Source organism: Spermophilus citellus, assembly GCF_964194105.1.
Source record: "Spermophilus citellus genome assembly, chromosome: 10".
NCBI lineage: Eukaryota > Metazoa > Chordata > Mammalia > Rodentia > Sciuridae > Spermophilus > Spermophilus citellus.
The window spans coordinates 95,697,669-95,721,883 of NC_138197.1; the positions used below are offsets into that span (position 1 = coordinate 95,697,669).

General features: G+C 38.1%; 1 protein-coding gene across 1 annotated transcript in view; it reads right to left on the reverse strand.

The window, feature by feature from the left end:
• The window catches only part of E2F7 (E2F transcription factor 7), a gene marked incomplete at both ends in the record, with an annotated part of 38,981 nt that extends 15,366 nt beyond the window's left edge, over window positions 1-23,615 (reverse strand). The window contains 6 exons of the mRNA XM_081310643.1: window positions 3,924-4,058; window positions 5,376-5,534; window positions 6,718-7,008; window positions 11,359-11,524; window positions 16,219-16,494; window positions 23,523-23,615. Coding sequence (XP_081166769.1) covers window positions 3,924-4,058; window positions 5,376-5,534; window positions 6,718-7,008; window positions 11,359-11,524; window positions 16,219-16,494; window positions 23,523-23,615 — 1,120 coding nt within the window. The remainder of the gene's footprint in view (window positions 1-3,923; window positions 4,059-5,375; window positions 5,535-6,717; window positions 7,009-11,358; window positions 11,525-16,218; window positions 16,495-23,522) is intronic.
• Between the last annotated feature and the right edge of the window lie 600 nt (window positions 23,616-24,215).

Consider the following 24,215-nt stretch of genomic DNA (forward strand, 5'->3'; position numbering starts at 1 on the left):
TGGGCCTGTTTTCTGGCAGCTCTGAATGCCCATCAGTTTCTACAGGCGCATGGAAAGAGTGCTACCATTGTGGACTCACATGAGTATAGCACAGTGTGCCTGGTAACAAGGTATCCATCAGTGTCTGAGGATTGCATGGGGATAGGCCTCACCAATGGGCCAAAACTGTGCACCTGTCAATGTCTGAGGGCTATGCAGATGAATTCTCAAAATCTCTAGAAACCAAATGCTCAGGGTAAATTGCCTAGCTCCTTCCAGGGACTAGTGGGAAGGGGGTATTCGGCTGTTTTTTAGAACCCTTGATAGGCTGGGCCACTTAGGGAAGGCTGCTTCTCAGGATCATGGATGGGTAGGCAAGGACATTCAACTCTTTCAGGGGCTCTGCAGACAAAGCTACTCAGCACATGCTTCACAGCTGCTTCCTGAGATTGAAGGTATAAGCAGAGACATCTATCTGATTTCAGAGCAGCAGGAGCATGGGCAAGGCCACCTCATGATCTCCCAATGACCCTTGCAGGGCAGAGTCACTCAGGGTGGGTTGCCCAGGTGTCTCCTAGGGATATGGGAGGGTAAGTGGAGTTACCCTGCTGGCTCATAGGGCTTAGGTGGCTGATTTGCCAGGGGCAACTTTCTAGAATTTTGGGTGGTAGTCTTAAGAGGGCACTCAGCAGGTGCCTCAGCAGGGAATAGCACAACATGGGCTGGGTTCTTTCTCAAGGGACAGGCAGTGTAACCTGGTAGCTTCCAAACTGGACTCAGAGCCTCTTTGTTTTTTCTTTCCTTGCTGAGCAAAGTCTTCCTTGGTTCAGGACTGATCTGGAGGGACTGGATGAAAAATGCAGTGTGCTTAGTTCCCTTCTTTAGATGGGTATGCATCTCTGTGCTCCATGTTTCTGTCCACGCAGCACTCCAGTAAAATAGCTGTTTTTCTTTGTTTTGATTCTTGTGTGAAAAAGAAAAGTGCAGTAGTCACCTCTAGTTAGCCATCTTGCTTACATCACCCTTGGGAGCCATTTTAAGTAACAAAACCATTAACACAAAGCACAAAAATATAAAAACGTGACACTACAAAGACTGAAACTGAAAAAAGGAATCTTGTTCAACCAAGGTGTGTACTGGGAAACTCAAATTTTCTGCATGTCCACAAATGACTGTGACAATGCCAATGAGTGTTGTCTTTGGAGTTACAAATACATTTTACTGGGCAGATAAATTCACAACTATGGTATCTGTGAATAATGGGCAACAACTATACATAATTCATTTGTTAAAAAAAAAAAATCTAGAAACACTAACAAACCTACCTAAAGAGGCAAAAAGAAGATTAGTGGTTGCCTAGGGATGGAAATGAAGCCCAGGAGGGAGGAAATACAAAGGAGCAGAAAAGACTTTTGAGGGTAATAGGTGATGAATATACTCAGTTTTGTGATTACTTCACAGGGGCTTTATAAGTTTTACATTTTCAAAAACATATCAAATTGTAACTAACTCCATGCTATTTATTATATGCCAATGACTCCTCAATAAAGCAGTTAAAACTAAAACACCTATATCAAATGTGCCATACTGGGGGGAAAGACAAGAAGACATATTTATGAAATTTAACCCTGATGAACTGCTACTCTAGGGGTGAAGGAAAGTGAGTCAAGGAATCAAAAGTGACTTGATGATCCAGACTCGATTGCTGGTTTGATGATGTTATCAGTAATGGAACCAGGGAATACAGAAAGAGAACCAGGTTTCTGAAGGTCAGAGAATACTGGTTCACTTTGAGGTTCCCAACCTGATGCCAAACTGTTTTCCCCACATCAGATCACAGAGTTCTCTCAGCTGCTGTCCCACTGGTTGTGAACATGAACTTGATTTCTTTACACCAGCTCATCTCCCCAGTGATAATTTTGTTCAAGGCATCAGTACTTTTAGCCCTTTCTGTTAATCTCTATATTCAAGGACTCCTGGTCACTTCTGCTCATTATATTTAGTACAAATTTCTTGGCCTAACTTTTAAGGCCTTCCAAAAGTGTGGTCCCATCTGATTATATTGTATCTCATGTACTCTTTTTTTTTTTTAACCTTTATTTTATTTACTTATTTTTATGTGGTGTTGAGGATCAGATCCAGTGCCTTGCATGTGCTAGGCGACCACTCTACCACTGAGCCCCAGCCCCAGCCTTTATCTCATGTACTCTTAATCCTACTCTCTGCATTTAAATCAGAGTGGCTCATCTCTCCAGCACATCCCAGATTTATTCTCACATATGCTATTTTTTCACCCCTCTAAAACCTAAGAGTCTATCAGAACTGAACCTGTATCCTCTTACATATGCTAATTATGCACCTTCTGTAGAAGCTTATTAGTCAACTAACATAATCAAGGCACTGTTCTTAGTACTATGAGGTGATGAAAGATGAATAATGATGTCTGGCCCCAAATGTGCAGGGCAAGGGAAAACCCACAGTATCAACTTTATCAAGTAAAACAACACAATACTAAATTGTAGTTGCTAAAATGAGATAGTCTTCTCTGGGTGATTAGAGAAAACATCAGGTAAGAGTTGATAACTGAGCCACATCTTGAAGGCTGAGTAGAATATAGTCACATGCCATTTGAAGATGCTTGGATCAAGGACAGACCATATTATACAGCCGTGGTCTCATGAGATCGTATTGCCTAGTGACTTTATAGTAGTCTTAGTTTGTGTACCATGATGAAATCTCCTAACAACTCATTTTTCTGAACATGTGCCTGTTAAGTGATGTGTGCCCTATTAATGTTGAAAAGCAGACGATTTCACAGGTGAAGAGAACAGAAGCCAAAGGCAGAGAAGCAGAAAATGGCAAAGGTGTATATATCATGAAGGCGGGGACTGCATCACAAACATCTTAAATTTCTCATAGCAAGTAGGACAGTAATCAGCACAATCCGTACTTACTAAGTACTTGGTGTGTTGAATTATACTTGATTTTAAGGTTTCATCTAGCTCCTAAGTGAATAATGTATATTTAACAAGTGAGATAGAGAATGATATCTTTTATAAGCCTGAGTTAAGTGGCATGAATTTACACCACTAAAGCCGAAATTGAAAGGATAATTTAAAAATAACTTTAATGGCTTTTTCCCAGGCATATCTGTTGCAGTAGGATCTAGTCCCTGATTGCTTAGATATTACCTGTGCAATAAGCAGAAGATAATACCACCTTTCACATCAGTTTAGTTAAAATTATGACATTTTTAACTTTACAGATCAATTACAAAAGGGCTCATTATATCTATATTACATTTAGAAGCAATCTTACCATATATTAGATTTACAATAGTAACTGACATAGTTTTTACATTATTTGGGATTTCACTGAAAAATAATGTTTTATTCTACTAATATAGAAACAATCAGGGTTCAAAAGAAGCATCACTTTAAATTCTTACTCCCAAACTTCCAGGTAAAAGCTCCAGAACAAAATAAAAAATTATGAAGAGCTGTAATTTTTAAAAATTTTTATTTTTTAAATTTCTGGAGGGACTAAACCCAGGGACACTTACCATCAAGATAATCCCTAGTAGCGGTTTTTATTTTTTATGTTGAGACAGGGTCTCACTAAGTTGCTAAGTGGACAGTCCTCCTGTCTCAGCCTTCTCAGTTGTTGGGATTACAGGCGTGCAACACTACGCCCAGCAAAAGCTGTAATTTAATAGTTGTAGACATGCCCATGATGATAAGCTTCTAGTTCCCTTACTACTGTGAGCCAACCAGTACATACCATTTTTAGGCTAATAAAATGAGTGAAATCACTACCCTAATTTTGAATGTCACATGGATTATTGAGAAAAGAAGATCAACTTCACTGTGTGGTAGATGACAACTTGGAAAAGGAATTAGGGATTATAATAAAAATAGATCCCTAGCAAAACCATGCCTCCTTACCACTGGAGCTGAAGTCCACAGGCCCGATCCATTTGAAGGCTGGTTTACGGCCTCGCTCTTCTGTTACATGCACTTTCTTTATCAGAGCCAAGCTGGTCAGAACATTGGCTATATCATAGAGGCGTCGTACCTTTGCTTGAAGATATAAAACACAATTATGGTCATCCCTTCTGTGACACCATTAAATTTCAGTTTATGTGACAGGTAATGTTTTTCAGATATCATATAAACCTCAAAAGGAGTGGGGTGGGATGAGACTAATGGCTCTATCATGAAAGTACCCAAGATTTATGCATTGGATGTGTATGAAGACAAATATTAAAGGAAGGTCACTATGTCCTTCCATTTCCACAACTTCACACCTCTTAGAAGAGAGCATCTGGTGAAAGGCAGGGAGCACTGTGATTGCAAAAACACCATGGGAGGACACGATTAAAGGCTTAATAAATGTAATTCTGATATGTGGCCCATCAAGAGCTTGTCCTGAGTTTTCTCCCAGCAAGAGGTTGTGGCACCTGCTTCATAGGGAGCTGGCCTGTAAAAATGACAGGGATTCCCCAGGGCTTCCTACAAGGCTGCACTCCTGGGAACACAGGAATTCAATGTCATGAGGTACAACTGTGCTAAAGATAGCAGCTCCTCATCTGGCATTCTGCAGTGTGTTCTCTGAATCTTAGGGTTTGGGGAGAGACCTTTGAAAAATGCAGATATTAGGGGGAAAACCATAAAGTATTTCTATTCAAGAAACTTAACAGGTATGAAATCCACCTGACTTCAGGACTCAGATCAAGCAAAGGCATTGGATTATTGTCTAAAAATATCAAGTTTTCACCATCATCCTAACAGATTTGGATTTTATCCAGGCATTTCACCCACAAGGTAGCCATCATCCTAGTTTGGTGGGGGGAAACAGGTAGAAGCTAGCAAATGATAAGCTCATGATTTCCCAGCTTGAAAGGACTGCCAGGAGCCCAGGGCACTGGCTCAATGGATAAGGAGGATGGCATTAAGTGTGTCATCTGGAAAATCTCTACCTGTCCAGCAGCCACGACCCACCACCCTGGGCCCTGACCGTTCCTCTGTTTCTTACCTGTAGACAACTTTCATCTCCACCCTTCAGAAGAGTAGGCAGGGGGTGGGGAAAAAAGGGGAAAGAAAACTCAGATATTCTGTCTCTAAAGAGAAATGCAAAGTAATCCATACCCTCCCTGACCGTTGTTCTTGGGATGGCATTCTGCTTCTACTATACCCTGTAACAGTTGAGGAAAAGGCTTCTGACAGGAATTTAATGGAAATTCAATTATGTGACTAGCTTATCCTCACAGCAAAAGTACTTTTATGAGCACATTCCTCAAAAATAGTATGTATATTTTTTAATCTCAGAGGTAGAAGATACCAACATATGAAATACCACCCTTCTGTGCTTAAATGGATTGAGGTGAAAATTCTTACTTTTAAATTTACTATGATCTGGGGTATCCTGGCTTTCTTCTATCAGTATCTTGGCAGCCACATCCAAAGTAACAATCTTGGTTTTGGAGACAAGGAACAGCATGACAAACTTCTGACTCATAATTCTCAGAGACTTATCTTTTCTACTGTTTGCAGATGCTACACAGGGGAGGAAACAAGAACATCAAAACATGGAATTTACCACATGAAAGACTATCATTGGATAGTTGTTTGCCATAACTATCCAATGCCACCAGCATATGGAAGGATCATCCCCGTCACAGGCAGAAGCCTACTGGACACACATTACAAATATCAGCTCATAAAGAAATAAGAAGGATTCTCTTATGGCCTATAAAATCACTCTGTCATATGCATAACCTCTTACGTGTATTTAAAACTGCTCTTAACACTTTATACTTATATTATAAAACAGAATCTATGTGGTAATTTTCCTGAAGGAACATTTTGAAAAGATTTGTAGACAGATAAAAAGAGAGGGTAGGGATCAGGAACTGTTTACAGAACGTCAACTCTCCTCTCAAAGGCAAGAACTCCATTTTTCTTTCTTTGTACTCACAATATAAAAAATATACCCAAAAAACATAGTTAGGTGCCCTATTCAAGAGTTTTCAGAAACAGGGGAACAGATAAGATCTACATAAACAGACTCATTAGATGTGTGCCTTGTGGACGGCAGGTAAACCACCCCGGGCAGGTAGCTGCGGAAGGATAAGTGCTGCCTCGTGGGGTGCAACTAAAAGGCCTGACTTTTAGTGAATCTAATAAAAACCAAGCCCACCCTTTTTTCATGCTTTGTCATCTTGCCAACGAGGAGGAGGGTGAGAATGATGAAGATCAATGGCAAATATGGGAAGAAAAATACTAGCTGCGGAAAGGCAAGAACAATGCAGACACAAATTTTTTAAATTCTGTACAAAATGAAGGAGAGGGTTGTCTGTCTTTTTATCAATTCTTTGTTAATGAGGCTCTTTTCTATGTAATCTACTCCAACATATAATTAAAAAATTAAGAAGATAACTTCAAAATAAATTATCATAAAAAGAAAACAGAATGGGCCCATCAATCTATAACGGGGAGCACTACATGATCCATGGTCCAGACATGCCAAATACCAGGTGAACTCCACCAGACTGATTTTAAGTCAGGTGCGGTACTGATGGCCCAGCTGGGAAGCCATCTGTCTCCCTTTCTTCAGTAAAAAATAAAAGGACATTTTCCTCTGGGTTATCAATCTGGCACTTCTCATTCTACTAGTGAGTCTCTTCAGAAAAGATCATCGCTCTTTCTGCCATTATTCATGAGGTTACAATGGACTCACAAGAGGGATAGTCAGGTTCAGAGAAATCCAGTAACTGTTGATCTTGGGAATCTGGACAACCATCTTTTCTGCGTTCTCCAAATTTATAATCCATCAGGTCCAGTTCCTTCTGTTGGAGGTAGGCCATCTGCTCCTCATATTTCTGCTCCTCTCCAAGTCTCTGGAGGGTCCTAAGGGTTTTTGGCAGGCTATGCCGTCCATGCCAGCCATACTGATTCTTGGCCACCCTGCTGACCAGATGCAATGACTCTAGCACATTTACAATGTCATAGATGCGTCTCCTTTCCACACCTGTTTGAAAAACAGAAGCAAACAGACATGATGCAGATGAACATGGACCAAGTCTGGGAACTACTTTGTATGGTGCCCAATGAAATGCCCATCAGATGTGAATGATCAATAAATTCAACCTGTAAGGATGGAAGCAACAGAATTTTTTTTCTTCTTTTGATGCAGTCCTCAAACAGATCTAATCTAGAACACCCTCCTCAAGATGGTGAATAGTTCCATCTGCGTGGCATAATGGTATAGCACCTACTCTTTAGACCCATCAGGATAACCACACGAATATTTATACATATTGAACTGGTAGTATTGAATAATATGCATAACAGTATGTCTACTGGATGAATGATTGTGGCTTGTATTCCCAATTATACAGACTATAAAATAAACTAACAACTGCCACATTATTATTGGCCAATCCTTTCTTAGGGTTTGAATGATGTGAAAATATAACCTTGAAAACTTTCTTTTCTGTGAGGAAGGGTACTCGGGATGGAACCCAGGGGACTTTACTACTGAGCCACATCCCCAGCCCTTTTTATTTTGAGACAGGGTCTCACTGAGTTGCTTAGGGCCTTGCTAAGTTGCTGAGGCTAGCCTTGAACTTGCAATCTTACTGTCTTGGCCTCCTAAGTCGCTGAAATTACAGATGTGCGACACCATGCCTGGCTAACTTTGAAAACTCTTAATGGCCCAGTGAAGCAAGTGAATGTTAAAAGGGCTTTGGGTACCCTTTTCAAATGGCTAGAGGAAGCTATATCCAGGGCTGGAAGAACATGAGTCTCCTTTTTCTCATCATGGCTACTGACAACTCTCCCTGTGTTCTCTTTTACCATATTCTGCCAAGCAGTCCAACAATGAAGCACAGACAGGTGACCACTGCAATTCTGCAATTCATCAGTTTCCTCCCACTTTCCCTATACTACTGAAGTAGCTAAGATTATGAGCTATCCACTGAATTACCAAAAATAATCACTGTGGAGGGCTCTGGGTCAGACTGCCTGGATTTGAATCCTTGATCTATCCCTTACTAGTTGGGTGATCCTGGAAGTTATTTAACCTTTCTGTGCCTTGGAATTTATCTCATAAAATGATGAGGATTAAATGTGACCATAAATGTAAAGGGTCACCAGTTGGTGTTAATTTTCTCTAAATATTTTACATAGCATTAGAGATAACCTAAAATCCCTGCTAACATAAGAGGTCACAGTAGAAACAGATTTTTTAAAAAGTCTCATGTCTAGGACTCATTCTGTTGTGCAACAGGCCCCCAGGCCTACTGTTCTTTTTTGCTCTCATCTAAGTATCCATAACAAAAACCTTACAAAAAACCAGACCAGCTACAAAGATTCCCTCTTTCATTGCACATGCCAGAAGCTGTTATATAATCAGATCAGATTCAGTGAATATAGCTTTAGGACCTTCAAAGATTTAATGTGAGAAAGCTACCAAATTAAAAGGAAATTCTGGAGCTGAGGGGAAGTTCTATCACACGTACAAAGGGGCACTTCACAGTCACATCAGAACATTTCAGCTCATGACCCTGAAAAATCTGCCCTACTCGGAAGCTTAGGCTTTGGTACCAGGTGCCTGCAAGAAGGTGCTGGCAGGAGCAGCCAGCAGCCCCTTGACCACAAGTGCCTGGTTCTTGATTCCAGTTTGTTTTCACATATTAACAGATCTTGTTTAGAGTGTGACAATCTATAAACCTTCCCATTAGAAATGTCATGTGAATGCAAGTGAGACACCCCAGGGCCAGCCATATGCCCAGCTATTTTATTATTTCATATTTGATAACAAGCTGTTAAGTCTCCATCTAGTGGCTAGACATCCCAGGCAAAATAAAAGAAGATCCTGACCACTTGGAGAATAAGATGTTTATCTATGCACAAAGGGTGCTTAGCGGGTAGTATTGGTAAAAACCAACCTAGCAGTTACTTGTCTGCTTAACCATTCACAATTTCAATCTTTAACTGGGGGTTGATGCACTAAAAAGTTCCACTTCACAGGTCTTTAGACCTATAGATTACTCTGGGGGCTTGCTCTCTCAGAAAGGTTCCCCCTAGCATTCAGCCTTCTTTTTCATTTGTATTTTTATTTTTTTTAAAGTTGTAGATGGACACAATACCTTTATTTTATTTATTTCTTAATGTGGTGCTGAGGATAACCTAGTGCCTCACACATACTAGGTAAGTGCTCTACCACTGAGCTACAACCACAGCCCCTGTTCATTTGTATTGAGCTAGTCTTATTAATTCTAGTCATGACATTAATTGTACACTTAAGGAATTACCAACTGTTGCCACCTTTCCCTTGGTTTATTTCCCCATGGAGCTTATTGAGAATAACTCTCAATCTAGTAAAATAGTTTCAGAGGCTCTGCTGTTTTCTACTAAAAGTCATTCCCACTTCTTTAAATTCTTACCCATAATATCAGTGTCAGATCTACATGACACCAGAATCTGGGAAATAATATTTGAATGTTCTGCTTATCCTTGAATAAACTATGGTTTTGCAGCTTGTAACCCAGGTATAGCAGGGAGTTTAGATTCACCCCCAGAGGATGGTCACCAATGAAATAGCTTCTAGGAAGGGATCCCATTCCCAAACTCATGTGAAGAGAGATGGCATGCTTACTTGGCAGATCAGTAATTACAGGCATTAGAAAGCTGTTAAAAAACCTCTAGAGTTCTGTTCCAGAATGATCTGCAGTCCAGATGAGAGAAGTCCACTCTTCCATCCTCTCTGGAAACTGGAACAAATTTCTCCAACATCTTTTTTCTACAGTGACATCAGTTAAGACCCCTGAATGGAAGTTGGATACTTCCTTTCCAGTGAGGACACTGAATAAGCTATTATTTTACCCTTATTTTCTGTAAGACTAGTTTCCAGAACCCTGTGCCTCAATGGGCTCTTCACTGGGCCTCTGTCCACCTGGCTCATTTTCTTGTTTGATTATCAGAAATCTGAGAAAATTGCATTATACTTCTAGGTTTCAAAACAGATCCCTAACCCCAGAACTCTACTTCTTCCTAGTTATAGAGACTGACAGGTCTCGGGGAGAAGGGAACAATCCAGTAAGAACTGAGTAGAAATGTTCCATATAATAGCAAGAACTACCATGCCAAGGACTAAGTTAGGCAGGTTATTCCATTATTCCCATCTTTGCAATGTCTCTGTTGCTGTGGTCCCTATGGTATAGACAAGAAAAGATTAATTAACTTTTTTAAAGCTCTTACAGCCTCAAGAGCTGGGCTTCAAATCTATTCCATCTAACTTAAAGCTCAGCTCACAGTTTTCCCACAACTCACTGCCTACTCATTATCTCAGTTTCCAGCAACCAAAATCATCTTCTTAGCTATCAGTTTGAATAATTCAGATTGACACTGATCTATTGGGGCACATTTTTTCTGGGCTATGAAAGGAATAGGATTAAGAAACAAACAAAATATTGGTCATTTATCTACTTAGCTGATTTCTTCAAAATATTTTTTCCCTGGTATGTAAAATCTTATTTTTTAAGGGGACATTTATACCTTCAGATCATTGTGATTGCTGTATTTTTAAAGATTACCAACATGATCATCCTGAATCCAACTACAATCCATATCCACTAGGGGTCTCTATTCTGAAGCAGCTGTACATATATCACAGCCTGTATACCCATCACACATTATACATGCTCATGCCACGTGAACACGGGTATTCTTCTTTGTTATGAGGTTTAACTGTTTGAGTTATGTCCAGAGGTGCTTTTTATTGTTTGACATGCTTGCTGTGAATATCATGGTATACAGTTTCAAACACAATGCTCTTGCTCTCAAATATAAAGGAAATAAAACCACTTCTGTAGGATTTCTTAGAAACATTATTAAAAATACAAAACAGGATAATTCTAAATATTTTCTGAGTCTGTCTGAAGATGAATTTAAAATGAGATATTAGGGGCTGGGGATGTAGCTCAGTGGCAGAAAACTTGCCTAGCATGTGTGAGGCACTGGGTTTGATCCTCAGCATCACATTAAATAAATGAATAAAATGAGATGTTAATTTATAATCTAAGTCTCAAAAAATGTTGCCTCTTACAAAAATATTTTTTAAGGTTAAAACACTGCCCCCTACCCCCCCCCAAAAAAAAAAAAAAAACCTGCATTTTTATTTGGACTAGGACGCTTCCTAGAATGAAGAGAAATTTGATGGTGATAAACTAAGCTCTTCCTGCTCCTCTGTCCCATCCTTTGGAAAGAGCATTCTTTAGTTAATAAAAGAGGCCACCTGAAACCTTTTGCCTGCCCAAGGAAACCAGTTTCCCACTGTAACTGGAGACAGGCCTCTAGGTAATCTGTTGATACATACCAAGACTGACAGCAACTTCATCTAGAGAGATGGTAGTTTTCTCAGTTGACAAGGGATAACTTGGATAGCGAGCTAGAAACTTCTGGCACAGCAGTCCTAAACTTTTCTGTTTTCTGCTTGGCCTCTGCTTTTCAAATTCGTCCACAGCACTGTCCCCAACATCAAGCTACAAAAGGCATAGAAGGGAGGAGGGAAAGGTCATGGTTAACATCCTAATGGAGAAATCACTATGGTTGGTACTGGCAAATAGGGGTGGGGAGGTCATCCCAATCCACACCACCTGAGATTCTAGTTAAAATACATTTTAAAATATAATTTTCTTAATATTTTCCCTATTGCTTTCTCTGGACTGAAGCTGTTCACCTTTGCAACACAAGGATGAGTCTATTATTTAAAAATTTTTAAATAAACAATGTAATCATATATAGGTTATTTGGTATACCATTGCTACTAGCATGCTCCTTGAAAAAAACCGAATGAGCATCACCAGGAGCTTGTTGGAGTTGTAGAATCTCAGGCCTCATCCCAGACCTGCTGCACCAGAATCTGTCTTTTCATAAGATATTGGGTGATTCATATTGACATGTAAGTTTGAGATGCACTGACCTGCACTAAATTTCCTAACTTGTACATTTTACAATCAACTAAAGATTGATGAAACTGCACAAGGGTCATTAAATAATAATCTTTGTTCTTATTCTTTTTTTTAAATTGCAAGTATACAATAGCATTGTCTCATCAACCCACATTTGAAAAAGTCCAAGAAAATAAAAGGGTTTTCAATGAATGGATATAGGAAGAAAAGTGATTTGATTATTTCAACAGATTCAGAAAAAGCATTTGATAAATTTCATTCATGATTTTAAGAAAAGTTCTTATAAACTTGGAATAGGAGAGAACTTCAATAAAGACTATTTACAAAAACCCCAAAGCAAGCATCTGTATTAATAGGAAAACCTTGGAAGCATTCCCTTAAAATCAGGAAAATGATAAGAATGCCCATTTTCATTGCTCCTCTTCCAAACCATATTGGAGATCCTAGTTAGCACATGAGAACAAGAAAAAGAAACAGAGGCACAGGGATTAGAAAGGAATAAGCCTCATTTCCATTTTGTAGAATATATGAATGGCTATGACAGCCTGCTAAAAAAAAATCCCAAATTACTAAAAATAAAGATTTAGCAAAGACAATGTATTTTAGAAATCAGCTGCATTCCTATATAACAGCATCAGAAAATGAATTTGAAAAGATATCATTTTCAATAGCAATAAGACTGATAATATTTTTGTGGTTATTGTTGCTATTGGCAGTATGAGGGATTGAACACAGGGCCTTACACATGCTAACCAAGTGCTATACCAGTGAGCTACCCCTAGTCCTTTTTAAAATTTTGTTTTGAGACAGTCTCATTAAGTTATCTAGGCTAGCCTCGAACTTCCAATTCTTTTGCCTCAGATTCCCAAGCACCTGGGATTACAAGTATGCATCACCATGCCCAGCAAGACTGATAAGGTTTATTTGCATAAAATACTAAAAATAACTTAGATGTGAGAGAATACTTAAAACTTAAGAGAAATACACTATCTTCATGGGTAGGAGGATTTAGTACCACAAGTAGATTAACTCATCTCAAGCTAATATACAGATTTGATGCAATTCCAATTAAAACCTAATTTAATGTATATATGAAAGACGAAAGGGCCAAGAATAGCCATATAATTAATACATTTGAAGAAAAATAAGTTGAAGGTCCTGCTTTACAAAATGGTATTGGTATAAAAATGGACCAACTGTCCAGTGGAACAGAAAGGAGTCCAGAAACACAACAAACATAAATGGAGATCTGACATATGGCTGAGGTTGCACTGCTAACTGAGGGAAGGAAGAACTCGCAAATAAATGGTGCAGAGACAAGTGATTATACACACAGAAACATGAAGTTGTATTCTCGACTCACTACACATATAGACAAAGGAGAATATTTTTCTAATCTTGGAATAGAAAGGATTTCTTTAAATAGACATAAAAACATCAGCCTTAAAAGAAAGGATTTACATACAAGGACTATGTTAAACTTAAGACCTTTTGTCCATTAAGAAACAACAGAACCCACTTGAATCTAAAGTATGAAATATGATAGATATGTCAAGAGCTATGTAATGTTTTGAACAACCAATAAAAAAAAAAGAAACAACAGAAAAGGAATAGACAGTTACCAAACTGAAAGAATATATGTGTAACACATACAGTTGATAATGGTTTAGTGTCAATAATCACCTCCTACAAATCAATAAAAAAAAAAACACAATAAAAATTGGCAAAGAACACAAATAGGCACTGCACTGAAGGTAAAACATGGCCAGCAATCATGTGGAAAGAAGCTTAACTTCCTGGATAATCAAGGAAAAACAAATGAATTGCCCAGTAACATATAAACTGTACAAAAATATTGGCAGAAATTAGTAAGTTTGATAATTTCAAGTGTCACAGAGGATATGGATCAATAAATGCTTATATATTATTGGTGAAAGCTAACAGTACTTTAGAAAATAATCTGGCATTATATTATAAACATTTTCATATCCACTGACCTAGCAATTCCCCAATACATACCCTAGAATAGTGGTTCTCAAATAGTTTGTTCACAGGATTCCTTTATATTCCCAAAAAATTACTGAAGATACTACAGAGCTTTTTATGTGGGTTTTTCTATTGATGTTTACCATATCAGAAATTAAAACTGAGATAGTTAAGGTGTTTAGTGAGAAAAGATCAGTGTTTTATAATATATATTTTCAAATCCCTTTAGTATCTGATTTCATAGAAAAGAATGAGATTCTCAGGCTTGCTTTGTATGCAATCTGTCACAATAACCACATTTTGTAGTTACTAGAAGGTTTCAGTAGACACTCAGGAGGCAATGAGACTTCAAATGGCAAATATCTTGGTAGTATTTTGAAAATAGTTTTGACCTCCTTTGACCCTCTGAAAAAATCTTTGGGGACATTGAAGTGACAACTTTGAGAACCACTGGTCTAGGGAATGCTTGTATATATATTCTAAGAGACATTAACAAGCATATCATAGCTTCATAATTCATATTAGTCCCAAACTTCAAACAACCCAAATGGCTTCCAACAGGAGAAATAAATCATGGTGTATCCATGCAATGGAAAGTTACACAGCAATGAAAATGACAGAATTATAGCTGTGTGCAAACATATGAATGAGTCTTAAAGAGATATGTTGATTGAAAAAAGAAGACTGTATACTATGTATAGTTTCAATTTTACAAAGCCTAAAACCCAAACACTATATAGGAACACACACATGTAATAGGGTGATTTTTAAAATGGCAAAGAAATGATAAATACAAATTAAGGAAAATGGTTATTCAGATGTAAGTTATTCTGTTCTGGTTTGGGGCTGGGATGTAGGTTCCTGGGTACTAAAGATATTGCAAATATAAGTGTACTTCAGTGATCAAACAGTCTATAAAAGGCAATAAAGAACCAGTTTTTAAAAGATATTAAAATACTTTTAAGGCCACTCAAATTTTAGGCACTTACTTCCTAATAGTAGTGAGCACATCAAGTGACTGATCAGTTAAAATCTCCTTATAAAGTTTGGGTTGAAAGCCAAAAATTCGATTGTTTTAGGGGGCACATTAAAAATTAGTTATAGCAAGTAGATATTAATTATGTTACCTTCTCAAAGAGGTTATAACAATTCCCATTGGATGATTTTTACTTTTCTATCGTTTGTCAATAAAATTAAAAAAAACAAACTAATATTTATATTCCTTTGACAGCAAAAAGCACACAATTTTATTTAATTTTTATGATCCCAATTAAACCAGGGCAGGCCCACAACTCCTATATTGCAGATGAGTAGACTATAGTACAGAGACTATGCCATTTCCCCCACTCATGAAGCTGGTGATTTGAAAACAAGCTCCTTGTGCTTTCTACATCAAATATAACATAGAAAGGAAGCCAAAAAATAGCTTAGACTTAAAGAGGAATTATGAAAATTTTCTAGCTTCAAGCATGTAGGAATTACTCTCAAAACTGTATGACGTGCATCTAGTTATATGAGAGAATCTGTTCTACTAAAGCAATGATATGCATAGTAGACCAAATTAATTTTGTTCTATTAATTTCAAATTGAAATTCAGGACATCTTTTTCTTAATTTTGGCAAATTTTATAGCTTAAAATATATACCACAAGGAGAAAAAATAACTAAGAACACTAATATCTGTAAGTAACTTTCCTTAACAAATCTAAAGATAAGTTTTGATGTGAGAGTAAAAATGAATAACCAGAGGTTTTTTTTTTTTAAAGTATAGACATGCTGCTTTTACAATTCTGGTTCTTCATAGAACAGGCACTTTAAAGATGGTTTAACATTAATAAAGCACAAAACAAATGAACTGATCATATATGAGCATAATGGGATTTCCCAAGTCAACACTATTAAACTTAAGATCCGAGCAAAATTAAAATTTAAAGTTTTTTTTAAACTAAATTCCTTCATTAAATCAAAATCATTACAACTAAATAAAAACATCATTTTAAAATCTGTTCTGATCAAGGGAGTATGATACAAAGGAGAAAAAGCATTCATTACCAAAAAAAGATATAGGTTGAGAATACAGCTATTAATAAAAGATTTAAGTTTAAATAAACATAAAGATATTTACAGCATAAAAAATATACTTAAATATAAGTAGAAATAAAGACATTAAAAAATAAAGACATTTTTTAGAAACTGAAAAACTAAGTATTCTGACTTTTTAATTAAACAAGTAAAATTTTTTGAGTTCTAACAACGCCCAGCGGAGCACAGTCTTTTTACCTGTAAAGAGTCTGAAAATGCATCATCCTTGTTTTCAATGGGTCTGAATAGTCCCTTTTTCTTCTCCCGATCCCTTATGTCTGGACTGGCAGCACTAATGAGCATCTTCAGGTTAGCTGTGGGTGTCCATGGCTCTACCTGTTGTTTGTCGACAAGCTTAACTGGAGTAATGGGATTTCTTTCTGGAGTGAAGATTTTTTGCTTTGATAAATCAATTGGTTCATTTTTTATTGGAGTCTTTGGGGCCATCCTTGATCGATCAACAAATATATTCTCCTATTTAAAAAAAGAGACCTTTTAGCAAGTATGAGAAAGGACAGGTGACAGTCAAGAGTGAAGTTTATTCCCACCATTTACTCAGACCTGGGAAGACAAACAGTACCATATGTTTAGGAGTGAAAGGTATTCAGGATTGGATTAATGAAAATTAGAGGTTTTATGGGCATTGAACTGTGGCTCTAGTGAGAAATGGATTATAATCATCTACTTCTTTTAAATATATTTTTCATGACCTCTCTGTAAGAGAAGTCATGAATGTATTTGTAACCTGTAGATGCTTGTAATAGTTGAGGATGATGAAGGCCAATATGGGTTAAGTCCACTTTGCTTCTAAGCACCAGACTTTTTGGAAACTCTACTTAGAAGTTTGCATTAACTAGTTAAAAGCAATTATGCTTTTGTAGTTAAATTTTGTAATATAGCAATTAGTAGCTGGAACAGTTACAGAAAATGCATCCAACAAAATACATTTTAAGCCAACCTAGAGAGCTATTTAAAGTTCTTCTCCTAGAGCAGTGTTTCTCACCCCATCCATGGTAAAGGACCAGTTTTTTTTGTTTTTGTTTTTTTTAATTTCCAAACTCCCACATGCTGATACATGATCTTACTTTATAGGACTAATATGCAGTTCTCACCATAAGTGATTTGTTACTTAAGTTTGTCACTCAAAACAACCAACAGCCTAATCAACAAGAGATCACTGACTATAGTTCAGATGTCCCACAGATGGTATCAAATTGCTATCAAGGTTTCTAAATGCTCAACTCACAAATTTCATTTTTATTTTTTTGCAGTTCATGTACTACCACCTGCCTCCAGATCACACTTTGAGTAGACTTAAGTAATCCTAAAAAAATATTAAATTTGGGTCCATTATGAAAAAGGACTAAGCACACAGAAACTACATTTGGAACTACCAAGTAATTAAAGCAAACTTTCTCCTAAAATGTTCTTGCCATTCAGTGCCAGAGATAGTCTGTTCTTTCTATAGTAGAATTCATTTCCTGTCAATAGTGACTCACATGATTATGAAGGTTAATTACATACCTGTCACTCCTTTTCTTGTACAGGTATCACTCTATAGCTACTGCATGCTTGGATCTTGGCTGGTTGGTGGTTTAAAAAGTATTTTCCTAGACATGAACAACATTGTGAAGAGGCAACGTTGCTTGGAAAAAACTGGAGTTTATGTTTGTAAGCAACTCTTGTTTCTTGGATCAGTAGAAGCTGCCAGCTAGCCATGGTGATGTTCTGTCCTCGTATATACGGTTGCAGGAAGGGAGTGGATGGGGCTGATTTCTCATGCATAAGAGCAGTAAGCACCCCAACCCCAGAAGGCTGCATCTATCCATCTATCTTTTAACTAGTCCCTGATAGTTAGCCATTCTGATAGAGAATTCTAAAAGTGAACTCTTGAAGGAGATTACTGAATATTTACTATATCTCATATCCTATTTTATGTACTATACATGTATCAACTCCTCAACTGATCCTGAGGCATAGGTATATTATTTTTTCTAGTTTACAGATGAAGAAACTAAAGCAGAGAGGTTAAATAACTTGCCTGAGGTCACATACAATCCTATTCTGTGGTATGTAAGAAATAGCTGAAAGCAGAAATTTCTGAAATTCTGCATCTAGAATTAAGTTTGTCCTGGGTGTAAATTGGAAGGAAGATATCTTTTTCAGAGTTCAAACAAAAGGTACTCAGAAGCCTACTGATCCTCACTAGCATCTCAGGAAAGGCAGTATGGCAAAGGTTAATGCTGACAGGATCCAGAACCAGCCTGTCAGCAGTGTGAAAGCGGCACGTTCCCTTACCCCACTATTCTTCCATTCCATCAAGTGAAAATGAATTTCATAAAAATACTAACCTCAAGTGTTATGAGGTAGTTTATAACACTCAAGAAGCTTAGCTATTACCTTTCCCCCTTTTTCATTCCTGATTACCATTCATTCTGGCACTTAGAGTTAATATAATGTAGCAAATCCCATTATTATTTAACTTCCTAGGTGTAATCTTGCCTCAGGAATGAGACTGTGCACCTGTGGGACTCAGTTCCAGATGGCTTGGTCCTTACAATTTGTGGCACAATGACCTGCCTATTACAAATGTGTTAAGGTTTAGACATGAGGTGTCTCCCCAAAACTCACATGTAAGATAATACAAGAAAGGTTAGAGGTGAAAAGATTAGGTTATGAGAGCCTAAACCTAATCAGTGCATAATTCACTGGTATGGATTAACTGGGCAATAACTACAGGCAGGTGGGGAGTGGCTGGAGGAAACGGGTCACTGGTGGCATACCTTTGGGGTTTTTATTTTGTCCCTGGTGAGTAGAGTTCTCTATGCTTCTTGATTACCATGTCTTGAGCTGTTTTCCTCCACCATACCCTTCTGACATGATGTTCTACTTCACCTGAGGTCCATAGCAATGGAGTCTGCCATCTAAGTACCAAGACCTCTAAAACCATGAGCCCTAAGTAAACTTTCCTCCTCTAGTTTTTCTTTACTGGTCTTTTGGTCACAGAAACGAAAAACCTGACTGAAACAAGGTGCTCGAAGAACACTACGCTTTGATTACCTAGTTATTCCAAGAGGTTATGGTCATGGTAGAGTGTTGCCCAGGCTTGCTGAGTGGACAGAGATCTACTGTTTCTCTACAGTACCTGTCCTCACAGAGACGGTAAGTTACTACTATCTCCCTAGTAAGAGATAAATTCAGAATGGATTATTTTTCATATCCTTTGATATATTTTTACTACAGTTTAATACTTAAAGTAGAAGAGTTAGTCCACATGGTCGGGTAGGACTGTCTTACATTTCCACATCAAAATTATAAAATGCCACGCATATTGTGTTCTGAAGTCTCAAGGGGACATCAACTGCAATCTAGTCACACCCTGTTCCACCTGTTTATCTTGTCATATTGACAGTGCACAGGGCAGAGAAAAGGAGTCTAGAATGGCAATTTAGCAATCTGGTTCGTCTCAGCTCTGTATTGTTTACTGACTGGCCCCAAGTTTCCTTATGCATTATGTAAGAGGTTCAAACTAATCTAAAGAGCTTTCTAGCAAGGTTGCCTAGCTATGCAGAGGACCTTGGGGTGCGCCCAGATCTATGCAGGAAGCAGTGATTCATTCCTCCAGCTGCTGGTAGCAATGCCAACAGTAAGTCCCTAACTGGATCACCTTGGCTGGAGAGAGAGGGCTGACACACCACTTCCTGGGAGGCCAGGACTGAATTCAATGGCTGGTAGAAGTAGCACTGACAAAAGTACCTGGCCTGGTAACTTACCCTTTCTTTCCCTTCCTCAGGCCTTGAACCTGCAAAATCTTAGAAATCACTTTCTCAACTGTAAGCCTAGAAATGTTACCTATGAAATAGACCTTCAGTTTTCTGACAAAAAAGAAGTAAGGTATCTTGGCTTACTTGCCAGAGGTGCCATGAGGATCAGTTCAGATAATGCAGACAAAAGCACTGTCATCCATGAAGTGCTATATGAATGTTTATTATTATCATCAATAACAGTACCTGTGCTATGATGACAGGTTGAATGGCAGTATGCTGCTACAGAAAGGGCTCAGTAGTTGAAAGATCTTGGTTCTAGTTTTGGTTTTGTCACAATACAGCTTTCATACCACAACCTCAAATAATATATTTAGTCGTAAGCATTGTCAAGACCCTTGACTATATGTGACCAGCCTCTTTTCCTGTTCCCTCTCATGCACAGCCCACAGTTTCCCCCAACAGTCCACTTGCTTTACTTTAAATCTGCCCTGAACTTTATCTCATTAAGCTGTTTCTCACACATTTTGTTCTCTTTAATGCCATTAGACAAGTTTTGCCTATGGGAATCCTACTATTGTCAGGAAATATCTCCTTCTGGCTATTGATCAACAACTCTACTTCCAGCCAGAGCACACTTTCAAGGAGTTATCCACACTGAGGGCTTTCTACCACCTTCCTCCTAGGCATTTTCAAACCACCATAGTAAGTTCCAATCCATGCCTCTCCCTTAAGTCACCTCTCTACTGCCAAATCACATCAATGGTAAAATATCTTATTTGACCTCAACAGTTATGAGTGTTGATGGCTCTTTATAAAACTCCCACCCCTTAGCTTCTGAAATACCATACTTTTTCTCCTGGATTTCTTCAGACCTCTGACTATGCTGTCTCAGTCTACTTCACTGGTTTCTTCTTTCGCTCTTACAAACTACAGGAGTCACACTTAGCCCTCCCTTACATTTACTCTCTCTGGGATGCTTCACCCAATCTCATGTGTTTGACTAGAAAGTCAACCTATATGCTAACAATTCCCAAGTTGGGTTCCAAGGCTAGACCTTTAATGAATTCCAGTATCAGAAAACCAGCTGCCTCCTGCACATATTTTTCTACCTGTAAATCACACATGTACAAACATATTCCAAGTTAACGTCACCTTTTTTCTCCACCACTCCCCAAAGATGTGAATAACATTTAAAGAACAGCCATGCCTGCTAAGTCGGGGCATTGTTCCCAAATATGCCTTGCTCATTTCTGCTCATTTACTAGCTCCCTTCCTATCTATCTGCCTATGCCTCTAACTCAAGTGTTAGTAACTTCACAAGTCCTCCCAACAGCTCAATCTTTATCATTCACTTCTCCATCCCCAAATGTCCACTTTTTACTTTTGCCATCACCAGATACATTACAGGATCTTACATCCCCAAGGTACAGGGGAGTCTTATTTAAAATCCTACAACTGGAAGTAGTAAGTTTGGTAATAAGTTAAAATGAATTTATGTTTTAAAGAAGTTTCTCCATGAGTAGTCAGAAGATGCATGTATTAAACAGTACTTATAGATCTTGACCCATGTATAGACATCAAGGAAGAAGATCCTCTAAATGACAAGTGATCTAGCAGGACATCATTCCAGGTATCCATCCCTCAGAGGGATTTCCAGAGAGAACAGAGCATCACTGGCTTCTAGTCACTGATTTCTTGAACGTTTCTTGAATGCCCAACCTCATGTTGTTTCCTCTATCTGAAACGTCCATCTCACTTGCTCTTTTTTTCTTATAGGTTGAACTTCCTCATTCAGTAGGGCTTAACCCAAATGTAACCTTCTCTGTGAAACTTTCTAACTCTTAGGAATTTATTTTTTTCTCCTCTAGTCTGCCAAGGCACTTTGTTCCCTCTCCTATTTCAGGACTGTATTAAATCATAGTACAGTTTGCTAGTTTTGTATCTGGGTCCCTGAAAGTCTCTGATGACCAAGGGGCCAGACCTGCATCATATTCACCTTGTGCTATCAGTTTAGTTCAGTACAGTGTGAAGAGTATGTGCTACTGGTGCTTTACAAAAACCCAGTGGGAGCAGTATTATTATTATTAGGTCCAATTTTTTAAAGGAAAAAAAATGGACTAAGAAAAATTAGGAGACTCATTAAACTACTGAATCACTAACAAATAAAACAGGCTTTAATTAGAGGTTACGTAGCTAATAAACAAAACAGAAAATCAAACTTGGGTCTCTGTGACTCCAATCCCCACCATCCCTAGAAAGCCTTCTTCCTTCTATAGCAAAAAAACGCCTTGTGGTCTGAGGAAGCACTCTGTTCCCATCTCTTACATTCTCTCTGAGATGAAATTATCCTTGATTATGTATTCTATTCCAAACATTTTAATCACTTTCCCAACCTCTTCTGAGTCATTTGAACTTTTCTGCACACCATTAAAATATCAAAGTGCAACTGGACATAGTACTTACTGAGGGTAACTATAGTAGAAGGGCCCTTGTTGAAGGTACTTGATAAGTAGAAGGACCCAGAAGGAAAGACGTGGAGCACACTGACTTAGACTATATATAAACATATAGTCTTTCAAGGTGGAACAATCCTAATTACAAAAAAAAAAAAACAAAAAAACTTTTGCTCTGAAACTCCTAAAGCCCAAATTCTGACCATATCTTAAAGTCTGGACATTTCTACCCTCATATGCCTTAGGTAATTTTTTTTTAAAAAGCCCTCTTTAAAATTTTTGGTATTCTTCTTTTCCCAATAAAAATCAAATGCTGGAAAAACATATAATTTTATACCTATCCAAAGCTAATAGCTGTTAAATATTCTTTAAAGATCCATATAACCAGAGGTATTTTGCAACCAGATTCATTGTTGATTTTTAAGCCTAAAATAATACCAGGATCCCAGAGAAGTTCAATGCCTAAGGAAATTGCTACTCACAGCTTTATGTTCAAAGTTTCTAAAACTAGGTTTGTTATATGTATTTGCCTCTGCCTAAAAGTGCTCAGACGTTCATTGTTACCAAGCTATTACATCTTTTTGGTAAGATCATTTGCTGCTTTGTGCAACTGTGCTGATGTGGGTAAGGTGATATTTTAGATACTGCTATGACCAATTTACTTGGTAATGTTTCTTGATGATACAGTATCACAAATTCCAAGGGATGCAAAAAAAAAGGGTGGGGGGAAATGAATGGCTCAGCACAAAACTAGCAATAGTGTTGTAAAATATTCAAAGAGTACGTTGGTCACTTTGTTTCCCCATATGATAGGCACAGATCATGCTCTCAGAGGGCAAATGGGACAGTCTCTACAACTGGTTTGTTGGTATGAAGATATTTGTCAGGATTTTAATAATCCAGCATTTATATAAGTACAACAGCCTATTTTCTTGGGAAGTGAGGCGAACATTTCTATAAAGATTAGCTAAACCACCCTTAACAACTGCAAGTATTACAAATTTCTGATTGCTATGTCTACATATCTTTGATTTATATAAGTTGGCTCCAATACTACATCTAACCTGACCTCTCTTTCCATTGCACAATGAGTGGGAGTAGATTTGAAAAAATAGTGCTTTAGGTGGCTCCATTTTTTTAAAAAAGTATATTTCTATTAGGTTCATCAAGAATTATTAAAATACTTATACATACAAATAAAAGTTGTACTCTGGAACACTAAATTGGATTAGACATCACTTTTCTTAATATGTTAGACATTAAGGTATTTAAGTGTACTTACCTTTTGTGCATTTTCCCCATCTTCAACTGTAAAATCTAATCTGGCCTGCCTGGGATTGATCAGGTCTTTTAGTGTTAAACAATTCACCTCCATCTGAAATGCACAATTACTTTAGAAAACCATTTTATCATTAGATATTTTCCCCTCCAAAAAATATTTATTACTCATTCGTGAACATGAACTTCCCCTTCCCTAAACAACTCCTGGGTATTTCCAGGAATGCAGCCACCCTCCAACCAGCCTGTCTAAAACTCACATGGACACTTAAAATGATTAGTAATTACGACATTCTGGGAAGAAAAACAATTAATATGAATTCTTTATGAAAAGCAAGAGGGCAAAATAAAGTTCCCAAGTCTGAAGGGTGTTGGGTAAATCTGTCAGAAAGTATAGGGTCTCTGTAGGTCAGTTAATTTTGGCGCAAAGAACTGGGAGGAATTAGGCTTTGAGGGGGTTTGAATCAGGGTGAAGGAAACCTGATCGCTAGAACAAACCCCCTCAGCTACCTCCGCAGCTCTTTCCCAGGCCTCCAGGCGGACCCCAAAGATACACCCCAAATCATGGGGAAGGGCCAGTCCATTTCACTGAGAGAGCTGGAGGCGACAGAGCCCCACGCGCCGGGTCCCGCGGTAGAGCACCTCAATCCTCCGACAGCCTGGGAAGGTGACGGGTGGCAGTCTGGCAGCCAGGCGG